Below are 13,301 nucleotides of genomic sequence, written 5' to 3'. Positions count from 1 at the left end.
GATAAGAGACCCTTTTTAAGTGACAATAAATACTCCCTGCACATAATAGTTAGTTGTATAATTGCATATCATCTTTCAGGTCTAATTCGACTGCAGGAGCTCATCAAAGCCCCTTCTAGATACAACATTAAAATCAAAATCCGTCAGCTGCCCTCTGGGAATAAAGATGCCAGGCCTTTACTCAAGGAGATGAAGAAGGGCAAGGAGTTCTACGTGATATTTGATTGCTCACACGAAACAGCAGCAGAAATCCTTAAGCAGGTAAGGGGAAGGGAGTAAAAACACACAGCATTCATTTTGTATCCTGAAAGTCATCAGCCTATCTGGTTTTCATTTTGTGGGAAACACTAAAGTTGAATCAGTTTTCAGTTCAGCCATAGACTAGTTAATATCAGGGACAGAAACTGCTAGAAAATGTGCAGCAATTTCTGAGTACTCAAGATTTCAGGGCTTCACAGGGCTTCACAGAACCAGCAGCAGTATTGATGTCTAAAGAGAAGCCTGTAAATATCCAGCAGAAGGAAATATGCATTTCTGTTTCATACTTCAGGTTCTGCTTGACTAGGAAGATTGTTGCATTTATTTTAGGTTGTCTTAGTTTAATCGATACAGTTTATATGCCTTCCCCCACAAAAAAAAAAAAAAAATAAATAAATAAAAAATGAAAGAGACCCATTTGGAGTGCTTAGAGAGTGGCTCACGTCAAGCTATTGCCTCTTCAGAGGCTGCACATCAAGTTCAGCACTGACTGTAACAACAGGGCATTAATCCACTGCAGAGAATAGCACAGCTCTGCATTCACATGCCCATAACAAAGCAATATGTGGTCTACTGGCACCACCTCATTACATTTCAAACTCTGGTGCAGCAAGAAGATGGAGTGGAGACATTAACAGAGGAAAAATGTGTACTTTAAAAGAGGAAGGAGGCTATTGTTCAAGGTTTCCATAGCCCTGACCTAAATGCTAGAGCTGGATAGTCACACAAGGCAAGGACAAGCACCACAAAGCCTGATGTTAATGGGTTGGGACATTACCAGGGGCACACAAAGAGTGGTGCAAATTAGAATTTGCTATTGTCACTTACTATATTTTTCCAGACAATCAAAGTCTAAAGCACCAGCTTCTGCAATTCATTGACCTGTAGACAATAATACCAAGCAAGTAATGTGTTGGGAAGAGTGTTTCCCTTTTTTTGCTGCAGTTGTAGATTTGGAATTTTTTTTTTAATTTATTTTTCGGTTATTCTCAGTTGGTCTAATGGGAAACATTGATCACAGGAGACCACCAGGAGAAGTTCCACTGATCTAAACGCACAAGGATGCACTGTCCCATAAAAGTTGGGACCTAATGTTTCCATCCCATGGCTGAAATATTTATATTATTTAGAGTAGCAATATGTGTCAGTGGGTAAGCCAACTTACTGGATGCATTTGTCTGCAGAGCCTGAAACCATTGTCTACATGCTGGAGACTCTTGGTGCTGTCAATACAGACTTGCAGGGTGGTGTCCTTAATCAGCTGAGCAACACAGCTGAGAGCAGGTACACAAGTTCCTGTGAGCTGGTGGGGTTGAATTTATTGCAGTCAGGAAAGTTGATCTGTACTATATTTTAGGGTTTTCTCCATGCAAGTTATGTATTTACAGTGGGACCAGATGTAGGCATGATGTTGGGAACATGAGGAAAGAGCAAGGGCAGGGTATGCAGTCACTTGGCTGCTCTCTCACCTGATAGGGAGCACACTGCAACATGCAGCTCTATGTGAGAAGAGGGGTGGGTAGGAGAGCTGCTGTCTGGAGGCTGCTGTCTGTCCAGCTGCACTTTGCTTGCTGGAGGGCTGTCCAAAAATATTAAAACATGTCAGCAGGAACAAGCTGCTCCCAAATACGATTTGTGGGGGAACTGACAGCATGGATTTTCAGGGATCTGCAAGAAGAAAGTGCAGATGTCTGGCACACCGCGGGAGGCACAGAGCTTCAAATGTACCAGACTGAGTGTAAAAAAATATATATATATATATATATATAAATAAATAACCTTAGTGTCAAAAGAAGAAGAGGAAGTGCTAAAAGATGCACTAAGACAGGGCAAAGTGACAGAACAGTTTGTGTGGGAAATGGATCGGGGGAGACAACTGACAGGCTGCAAATACAGATAATGCTCTCCAATGCCTTAAGAGACCAGAGGAGGATGGTGAATGGCAGTGTGGAAGAAAACAGGAAAATTAAGGGAGGTACACCTGTAGGTCAAAGCTGCAGGAAAGGAAGCATCATAAATATAGGCGAGAAAGAAAAGGAAAATGTCTTGTATGAGATCCTTCTGTGGCTGCATCTAGTTGATGGCAGCAGTAACTCAGGTGTTGATATTCCTCACTGCCAAAGGCAGCTGTGAAATGCAAAGGTGTGGAGGGCTCTGAATTCATGTGTGGATCATCTGTTTGTAGGTCAGCTGCCTGAAGTACCATGGTTCATATTCTCATCCCTGCACACAGAAGCCTCTATATAAATTTACACTGAATTGCAACAATATATTAAAGAGAATACTGTAGAAATTATTTTAAGAAAACTCTTTAATGTTAGCAGCAAAAAACACATACTGTCATTAAATTCAGCCAATGGTCACCTAAAGCAGTCCCCAAAGCAACAATTTATTGTCTGACCACTGTATTTACAGTAATGTCGTAAATGCTTGGTAGCCCATACAGAAGACAAATTAGGGTGGTGTAAATGTGTAGCCAGTTGGGGTGGGAATGATATTTCACAGATTAAAACTGCAGCAGGGTCACACTGGCATGTGTCCTCCATCCCTTATGAAATGCAAGGTTCCTGCATCCTGCTCACCCTCCAAGTCTGCCCAGGTTCACCAGGTTGCACAAGGGTCTGCATCTCCCCCCTCCAAGCCGAAGGGTGTCCCCTCATTACCAGCTTTGGCTTCATCTCCTTTAAGCACCCCCCACCTCAGGCAGGCAGCATCCCTCACCTCCTCCAAGCCTCACCTAGGCTGGGGAAGAGGCAAAAGGCCACCTCTTCCCTGCCTCCAAGCTACAACTCAGCACCAGTGGCTCTCCAAGGAGGGGCTGCTCACACCAGTGTGTGGAGAACACCGGCTGTGGCACAGCTTTTTTGCTGGGACAGGGGGGCAAGGGATACCCACAAGCTCTTTCTGGGACTGAAAGGATTAGCATATCAGAAATTTATGTCCTGAAAGTGTCAGCTTATGGAGCTGTGTTTGGCAGCATGGAGCTGCCTGGACCGGTTGCGTTACCAGGTTTGGGACATGAGGAGGTGACCTCTTCACTTGCCTCCTTTGAGTTTTGTTTACAAACCAGCACAAAAGACAGATTTCTTCTCTTAAATGGGACTATGTTTTGCTTATTTATAGCTTCAACTAAAATGCCATCGAACCACTCTTCTTCCTTGTGCACAAGAACAGGAGAATCAATAACCTAATTTAAACAAAATACAAAGCCTGCAAGCCGCTGAATAACCTATTCCCTAATCTCACACATTTTCCCTTCTCTCTGACATGCTGCAGAGAGCCCAGCCTTTCACAGTCCCTGACCAGGTTAATGAGACCTGGCCCTTCCATCATCCGCATTTCGAAGGAGTAAACAGAAATTGTGATTATTAATTACTGACTTTTCCAATCGTTACTTTTTTTTTTTTTTTTTTTCCATATTCCTTCCTGAGGGCTGGCAACTTCGTGTGGCTGGTGTATGGTGGCTAAAGGAGGTTTCCGTCTCTGTTGCTGGTACCAGGCAGACAGGTAACCTCCCAAACCAGCACATCTGCTGCCCAAAGTGACCCATCCCACAGGCATCAGGGTATCTGAAATTACATGAGCCAAAACATTACACCAGCAGAGTTTTCAAACGAGATGTACTGCACCAGCAGAGCTGATGGAAAAAGTTTTAGCTGGTCTGTCACTCCCATAGCCTATTTGAAAATATTGGTTACTGGAGCTTTAAAATTCATAAAGATTGAACAAATGTTCTGACAAGCAGCAAGATCTAGTAGAGAGTCAGGTGCTGAAAGCAGGAGCTAAGTGCAGCTGAGGTTTCTAAGGGTAGAATTGTGATGTCCAAAGACCCAGCTCAGGATCTGCTCAAGCTCTGTAGGAGCCACCCAGGTTGTTTAAAACTGTGCCTATCTTGCCCTGCTGCAAGGGTGCATAGCATCTCCTGTCTTTCCAAGCCCCATAACAGACATCCCTGAGAGCATGAGGTAATAAGGCACCTTCCAAATGTGCCTAAGACCAACAGGACTGAATCAATTACATGAGGAATTTAGAAACACTTTTTTTTTTAGGGAAAAACCTGGTGTTTACAGCACTCACCTGAAATATTCTGTGGACAGAGATATAGTGCTGGTCTAGACTAGGTAAGCAATCGCACAAGTCAGTTAATTCTAGTTATTGCAAACAGCGATCTGTTTTGGGTGCAAATCTTCCAATATATTCTGCACTTACTGTATCTTTTTTTTCTTGATTTTGTCTTTTCGTATCAGGAACTTTGTTCAAGAGGTTAAGTTGTTAGGGTTAACCTTCAATTTACTCTTATAACACACCAGTAGTTGGCATAGATTTTACTGTTAGGCAAACTCACATCTCATAAATTATGTTGCTACTAGCCTTAAATTATCTACTCCTTCCTCCACACCTTTAAAATAAATTTTATAAAACGTAAAGCATATTTAATCAGGTTTAAGACTCATAAAACATTTTATAAAGACTTCTGTGTTCACTTTCTCTACGTGACAAAGAGCAAAATAACTAATGTGGTTCCTACAGAAGCGCAAAAACTTTGTCACCATTGTACACATTCTAAGTAAAATAACTGTGAGAATATAAAATTTCAGTTCCAAAGTATGCTCCTTCCATTAGCTTGTCAGAGAGGCTGAAGCCTACTATCTGCTATGAAAAGGCAGGATTATCCTGTTCTCACTGCTGCTGAAGAAATACTTGTGGCAGATCCTCCCAGGTGACCCCCACACCCCAGTGTGAGAAGCAGAGATATTCATCTCACTGGTTCTCCTCTCTCTCTCATCATAACTCTGCTTTTCTGAATCTTCTGTTTCTCTGTTCTTGTTAGCCATGCTATCAAACTATTTGCAGTACCACCACCCATACTTCTTGCACATGTAGTTGTTCTTTGCTGCCTTGGAAACTTCAGTGGATGGTGCAAATTCAAGTGAACTTTCAAAGTGATGATGTGTTTTCAGTCTGTACTGTGAGACTATGTCCACACCAGAGCTTCAAAGACAATGTCACTGCCCAACCTCTCTGGGATCTCTTCAGGAAGCATAAGGAGCCAGCCACAGCTTTTTGGGCCCCTGGGCCAATGTTTTCACTTTGTCCTATTTCTATGGGCCTTTTTTACACCTGGACTCCAATACTGGGAAACGTATGGCTTGTTTCTTGACATGACTCATGTCCATGTTGGAGGAACTTTTTACCACTTCAAGCTGGATTGATGCTGTGGATGTGTGACGTAGGTTACATGGAAGGTTTCCAGTCAGGAACAATTAAAGCTGCCTGCGTGAAGTCCAGGAAAGCACAGTAAGCACAGTGCTTTTATGTTGAACATTTTAGAGGCTAGGAGGCAGAGAGACTTTATTCATCATGGCATATCTTGCTGATCCTAGAACATAGTGGTGGTACTAATTAATTGGATAATGAAATGCATTCATTTAATGTTCATGAAATTGAATAATAGCATGAGTGAGGAAAATGCTAAATGAAAGTAAGTGAAGTATCTGATGCGGTTCCATTAGTCTGGTTACAGCCCTCCTTGAAGGAAGACTGAGACTAGCTCTAAATGAGGAGATTTTTTTTAATTTTTTTTTTCACAATACGAATGAACAGAGGTTAGAGCTGAGATATAATGCAAGCCAAGAACAAGGAACCCAAAGAAATTTACAGACATATGAGATTATATTTTGATACAGCCTCTGTCCACTTGACATATATATTTTGATCATTGATGCTTGTTCAGATTCACACTGTAGTTCATGAACTACAGCTAAAAGCACAGGTCTGCTACACATAAGTGCAAACATCCTATTTGAAATGGATAGTTAGAGATGGAAGTCTCTTTATCTCATTTACCACAATAACCCATATCTGGGTTTGGCTAAAGAACAGATTTTATACAGGACTGGATGGGAAGGAGATCTGCAAGGAGAATGCAGAGTATTTTATCCTGGTTTCACTAATTTACATTCAGCTAAGTTCCACAGCAAGTAAAAGCTGTTATTATTTAAATAAGACATTTATATCAGATGCATAATTATTTAACTAATTGCACACAATGTTATTTAAATAGGAATATGTAATGACATTCCATTCTAGTTTCTTATGGACAGCTATATACACAAAACCGAATCTCGTTGCCTTCCCTTGTATCTTCTGGGCTGTTCTCATTTTCTGAAGTGGGGAGGGCGCTTGCTCTGTGGGAAGAGCCTGTGCAGCTGCTTTGCCAGGTTATTCAGGTGTCCCAGTCTGAAAGGGATCTTTGTTCCTACCATGCTTTTACTATTGTCTGTCTCTTGGTAGTTCCTGGAATCTGCAGCCCCTATATCTGCTGTGTTGCAGAGAGCAGGAAATCAGTCCTTGCTGCTGAGAGCACACAAGTGCAACTTTTCTAATTACACTAATGGGAGCATCCGAGTCATTAAGGCACTGCTTTTGGGTCTTCAGCACAATAGCCAACATTCCTCTCGCTGTTGCTTTAACTTGCCTTCATTTTCTGTCTTCCTAATACCATCTTTTAGAGTGGGCATTCAATACTATTATAAAATCCATCCATTCACTGGAAATTTTACTTAGCAACAATGCTACTCTAGAAGAGAAATAAATTATTATTGCAAATCCTTTCATATCTGTGAATAAAAAGCACCCTATTTAGGTCAATCTACAAATCTAATTCGCAAGTCACAGAAAAGTGCTATGTACCTGTTAACTAATTATCATTGTTAACGAGTGTTAGAGGGGAGGACAACCAGTGAAGCTTGTTCATGTGACCAGTGCTAAATGAGAGGCCAGAGATCAGTGGCAAATCAGAGGCCAGCCTGGGACAGATCCAGAATCAGTGCTGATTCCTTAGCCAGAAAAGGACATTATTATTGCATGTGTGCCACTTATGAGCTTCCTTCCAGCTATCTGTAGCTTCACATCCTAATTGAGTCATTATTAATACAGAAAGTACAAAAATGACATGTTGGTTAAGCTTTTCTGGGTGGTTGCAATACTTTCTTTGGAAGGGAGAGCTTCAGCAAGCTTCTCTCACAGCACTCTTGGTGTCAGGTCCATGCCAAATCTAGGACACCCTTCCACCACTGGTCATTGTGAACCTGCATTTTGGTTATGGCAGATAACATTGCTGGTCAAATCCCATTTTTCACATGCAATTGCTGCAATTGCCCTTCTTTTTCAAGTGTTCTGGTTCTGTTTTGTTTTCAAATACAGTCCTGTAGCATGACTTTTGAAATCATTATTATTCACAGGCATGTGTGTATGTCCTGCCAGCTCAGTTTATCGTGTATTATTTGGGAATCAATACTTTCAAAAAATGTTTTAATCAGAAATGTGTTCAGGAGACAAACACTCCTCTCTCTCAGGCTACTGCCCTTGGCTGTATGGGGAAAGTAATAACTAGGCTACCTTGGATTAACTAGCTGCATACCCAGGAGCAGTGTAGCTGCAGCAGCACAAGCTAAGTAATGCTTCCCAACCCCCCCCCCCCCCCACTACACACTTTATAATCTTGCTAGCTAATATGTACTTCTAGTTAATTTAAAATTGTATTTTAAGGCATTATATCACTTGGCATTGTCCTGGTCCTCTGTTGTCTTACTATTTCTACACAGGCAGATTGGAGATTACACATTCTGATAACAGAAGTGCAATGACCTGATGTCAGATTTTGTATCTCAGGCTAGAATTAAAACTCTAATGAATCAATAATTTAAATCTGTGTATTTGTATCCTTCCTTGTCCCATTTATTAATATAATCTTGCTTTCATAATAATGTAGCACCATGAACTAACTATGAACTTCCTGTAGAGGACCAGCTAAATTTGGGCATCCAGAGGTTTACCTGGGTTCAAACCACACATGAATCATTATTACTGAGCGGCTGCTCTGTGCCCCCTATGAAGTAATTGGGTTATTTTAGTACAGTTTCAGCTAAAAAGAAACCTGCATCATAAAAATCCTACCTGACACCTCCTTCCCACAGTAGGGACTGTAGTCACAGAAATCCAGCTGCTTCAGGGAGCAGAACTGAGTCCAGTCAAATCAGCTGGGAAACACAGCATGCAGAAGTTTACGTTGATGCTGCTATATATCATTTTCTGTGCATAAATAGGGAAGGAACATCACTCTTCATGATTGCTAGAGTGCTCATTTTTACAGGTAATAAAATAACTCTAAGAAATGGAAGAGAAGAGGATTAATAAAATAAGAAATAAAAAAGGCAATTTTGACATGTAAATTCAATGGAGTGTTTCAATAAAATACTTGCCTTCTGGCTTGATTTTTAGTGGCTGGAAATGGATTCGTTGTTTGTGATTAACACTGATTATTATCTTCTGCAGCTTAAAAGGTTCAGGTTCTTTCCTTTCTTTATGTAAGGAATTTCCATACACAATCACGCAACTGATTTTCAGAGGCAAAGAATATTGGCAAGCCAAATCATATTATTTTCCCCTGTCTTTCAAGTAGCTATTCAGGCACTGCTGAAAGTGTTCTAAAACACTATTAATAGTACGTGCTTACTTTACTCTGATCCAGACTGAATAACACTTAACCTTTGCCCGTGTTTCTGTCACGACGATGAATTTTCCACTAGTTTCCTAGCTCACAGTTGTTCCTCCACTTCACACAATCCCAGAGAGGGCAAAATGTTTGCGTCACAGTAACAACATGCAAGGATGTGGTGATAAGCATAGGTGATGCTGTGATGGAAGTGTAGGGCATCCCCGTACATGTGATCAGGGGTATCTTATGTAAGCATTTTCAACAATTTTTGGAGAAGAGCTGGAGCAAAAACACATCCCCCTAGAACTTTCCTCAAAGCACCACTGCAATGTGAGGGCTGGGAAGAAAGTCTTCCTCCTTTTCTGCCCAGTGTTGTCAGTCAGTTTGCATTTAAATGGCATCCTTGCCACAGAAACACCACCTTACCTTGCAGAGGTAAACGTCTTAAAAACGTCTGACTCTGGAAAATTATTCCGGAACCAAAATCCGTTCCTACTAGCTATTTTGACAACTTCTCGCAGACCTGAATTCCCCAGGTGGAACAAAAGGCATTTAAAGAAGTTTTCTTATTTTCTTTGTTTCTGGTTTACTTCAGTGAGCACTCACCAAGTGTCTTGTTCTCACATGGTAATGTAGAATAAAAATAATGCATCTAAGCACTTTTTCCTATAAATTCCATTGTCTGCTAGTAAATTTCCTTTTAACACTTCTAAACTGCAGACTAAAGAATTTCACTTTTAAAAAATCAGCTCCTCATTATCGCCAGTCATTTTTCTTGTCCTAGAAGTTTTGCAATCTTTAATCTCTTTCCTGAGTAGAGGTGATAAAAACATCTTTTACATGCAAATATGTTATTTTTTGCTCCTGAAGAAAAATGTAGATTTTATTGTAATCAAGCTTTTATAACCTGTAATGTATTGTTCCAGATTAATCCGTGCTTTTCAAAAGACAGTGGAGTATACTGAAAGTGTCTAGTGTAAAGTACACTCAACTTTTAATCTCTTTCAACAGATTCTCTCCATGGGAATGATGACTGAATACTACCACTACTTTTTTACTACACTGGTAAGAAACACTGGAGATTTGGGAGTGAAATTTCGATGTTGCAGAAAAGCCAAGTAAAGCCTTTCCCTCGGTGTTTTTTATTGCAATTACTCAAGGAATCCCCTGGAGAATGAGTACTAACACTCCTTAGTATACCAGGAGTCACAAGTTTAAAGTTTTGTGGTGGTGCTGAGATCAAGACTTCTGCAGGCAGTGGGGTACAGCCCCCATCCTGCACAGTATGTGAGCTTGCCCTTCAGTCTCTCTCTACCTAGCTTAAAAAGCATCACCTAATTATTAGCTAGTTGAAGTCCACCACAGTCTATTGCATTGACCCTGTCCCTCCAAGCTATTTTTGTTGAGTACAATGTAAAAAGAAGACTGTAATTCAGGGGTTAAGATGTGTACTTTGTCTTAGCACATGTTGGACAAGCACAGGTCATAGCTAAAATGTTTACTCATATATATAGAAAAACAAAAAAAAAAAAACAAAAACAAACAAACAAACAAACAAAAAAACAACAACAAAAAAATCCCATATTTATAATCTCACTTGGGAAATTTGATAAGAAAATAAAAACATTAAATTTTATTTTACAGTAAAAATCTATGGATATTCATTTCAGACACATTATTCCTACATTTTACCATACATACCACATATAACTTAATCCATGTTTAAGATCTATTCTCATGACAGACTAGAAAGACAGCCAAGAGCCAATATTACTAGAACAATCCTAGACATCTGGATTATGTCAGTTCATGTGCATCAGATTAATCTTTATTTCCATTCCATATAAAATTTTATGTGGAAGTGAAAATTTATTCTGAATCCACGAATCAATTCATTAGTCAGAAAAGACTCTCAAACTGTTTGGAATTTGAAGTAGTAGTTTGCAATAGCACTCTTCTGAGCCCATTTTAACACCAAGAAAAATGTGAAAATTTACTGTTTAATGTGGATCATACTGTTTTATACAATAGCAATGAATCTAACATATAATGGTGACCAAGAAAAACAGTATACAGAAGGTAGCATGGAGCATACATTAGAACAAGCAGTAAGCAGCATTGGTGGTATCTCAGCATTTTGGTATTGTAAATGCTGACATTTTCATGGCTACTGTGGTATTAAACCATGACCACCACATTTGTCATTTTACTGGCTTGCCGGGATCAACAAAAAGTTGTTTTGAAAAACCAGCCTTCAGGCTTTAAAAAGCAGTTAGCATCTTCCCACTGCTTGATAAATCTAGCAGCAGAATGCGCCACACAATTATGCCATTTAGAATAGCCATTATTTCCCAGCCTGTAAACGCCAAGCACTGCAGTGCACAGAGTTACTGAGAACTGGTCTGACACGTCCATTAGGCATACTGGCAGCGAGTCACCTGAAGCAGGCAAGGCAGGAGAAAAATGGGGTTCATAAGCAGAAAAAGTGTATTGCTCTAGACATCTCTCGGAATTTTCCTTCCCCAAGTTGAGAAATAAGCTCGACGTTGGCCAACTAATTCCTCGTGTTGGTTTGACAGAGCTGTAGTGCTGCTGGAGGACTGTTATAAATTAAAATTAGATAGTGTTGTGCGGGTTGGTTGCAAAATAACGTTGTTGTGGGGGACTGATTTTTACATTCCAACAAAACAGATATGTGGTTTGTCATAAATTTCACACAGCTTTGGTTTATTCAGATTTATAACAAGTGGTCGTGACTAGGTTTTGAGGGCAAGCAGAGAGTTCACATGGGGAAAAAAAACAAACAACCAAACAAAAAAAAACACAGCACTTAAGCACACTTAAGCTTTGGATTGAAAAATCAAATACGGTTTTGGCCTAATTGTACCTTCCAAACATCTTTAAAAATGCTACATCTGGTTTTGTTTGTTTTCTTAATGATGATTTAGGATCTATTTGCATTAGACCTGGAACCCTACAGATACAGTGGAGTAAATATGACAGGGTTTCGTCTGCTCAACATTGAGAATCCCCAGGTTTCATCAGTCATTGAGAAATGGTCAATGGAGCGTCTGCAGGCACCACCAAAACCAGAGACTGGACTGCTTGATGGCATGATGACAGTAAGTGAATGACTGCTATGATGCAGTGATGTCTACAGCACATTTTACAACTCTATACTAGCGGAGGTGAACCAATTCCACCAGCATTTCCATTCATAAAGCAAATGTTGGAAATCAGAATCCCCAAAACATATTTCTTCTCCTGTGATTCTACACAGGAATGCATTTGCCTCATTAACCACTGTTGTACTTCCCCATGTGACAAGCCACTGCTGGGAAGCTCTGGGGATGAATAACAGTTCTCCATCACAGTGCCATCCAGCTTACACCATTCATCTTTTTGTTGTTGAATGTATATACTGCTGCCTCATTTCTCCATTAATGTTCTGGATGGAGTATAGAACATAACAGGAAATAAAAACTTTCAGAGCAGGTATAGGATTTATGACCTGCAGGGAAAGATATTGTACATGTGGACAGTTAATAGCATTTCTAAATTGGAAAAGTGCCCTTTCCCTTCATTTCCATCATCTACAGCAACTCTGGCTCTTAAGATATAATTTAAGGATAAATGAAAGGTATCATCAAGCCAGGAAATCAGGATTTCCTGCCTACCACTCCCCCATGAACCAAAGGAGAGAATAGGAACAATTACACAGACTGTGTGACTCCATTTGGGTTTGTGGGGTAAAGGGTTGCCATCTTTTTGCAGTATAAGATAATGTGTCTTGTATACTGGATGGTGTTAGAGGTGATACGAAGTAGACTTTATTGCAGATGATTGCAGGGGAAATTCTGAAGCATCCTGACATCCTGAAGAGAAATGCATTATGTGTGCTATCTAGCATTTCAAAAAAAAAAAAAAAGAAAAAAAAAAAAAAAGAAAAAAAAAAGAAAAGAAAAAAAAAAAAGAGCTTTTTCAGTAGCGTTATTCTGCTTACTGATATCCAAAGCAGGGGAGAAAAGTTTCTCTGGGAGCTTCTGATGTAAATAGACAAGACATGAAAGAGTAGCTATTCACATCTAGCTATTCACCTACATTCACCTAGGTATAAAACTAGAATTTTAGGAAAAACGAAGTCCTTGCTAGAGTCTTAAACCTTTCTTTTCATCTCTATAATACTTTAGTGTCCTTGATGCTCTGAAACAGCAGGAATACCAAGGAAAGCATGCTCCTCGTTGGATGTGATCATTTAAATATTCATAGCAAGTTCTGCTTATTCAGTTTGATGGGGAGATGCAGTACTGCTATATTTCATTAGACAGTAAGGCTATGACAAGCTGCACATTATAAGATCAGGATTACATGTCCTATTGTTATTACAGTATTTCTTCTTTCAGACTCATGCTATATTTTTTACCCTGATCTGAGCTTGTGGGAGGTCAGCAGAGCATGACCAAGGCAGTCTTGAGTTCATGTCCCACTTTATGCACAAATTACACACATAGGCATAGTTGTTCTAATACCTTAGAATTTCTTT

General features: G+C 40.0%; 1 protein-coding gene across 4 annotated transcripts in view; it reads left to right on the top strand.

Annotated features, from left to right (window-relative positions):
- The window catches only part of GRIK1 (glutamate ionotropic receptor kainate type subunit 1), a gene marked incomplete at its 5' end in the record, with an annotated part of 163,673 nt that overhangs the window by 95,763 nt on the left and 54,609 nt on the right, over nucleotides 1–13,301 (top strand). For all 4 annotated transcript variants that reach the window (XM_084532377.1, XM_084532376.1, XM_084532379.1 and 1 more), the window contains 3 exons: nucleotides 80–261; nucleotides 9,770–9,823; nucleotides 11,707–11,880. In XM_084532377.1, the coding sequence (XP_084388503.1) occupies nucleotides 80–261; nucleotides 9,770–9,823; nucleotides 11,707–11,880 (410 nt within the window). The remainder of the gene's footprint in view (nucleotides 1–79; nucleotides 262–9,769; nucleotides 9,824–11,706; nucleotides 11,881–13,301) is intronic.

The sequence above is a fragment of the Aythya ferina genome (genome assembly GCF_964211825.1).
Source record: "Aythya ferina genome assembly, chromosome: 1".
Taxonomy (NCBI): domain Eukaryota; kingdom Metazoa; phylum Chordata; class Aves; order Anseriformes; family Anatidae; genus Aythya; species Aythya ferina.
The sequence above is the reverse complement of the archived record's forward strand: the minus strand, read 5'-3'. Positions and strand labels throughout refer to the sequence as shown.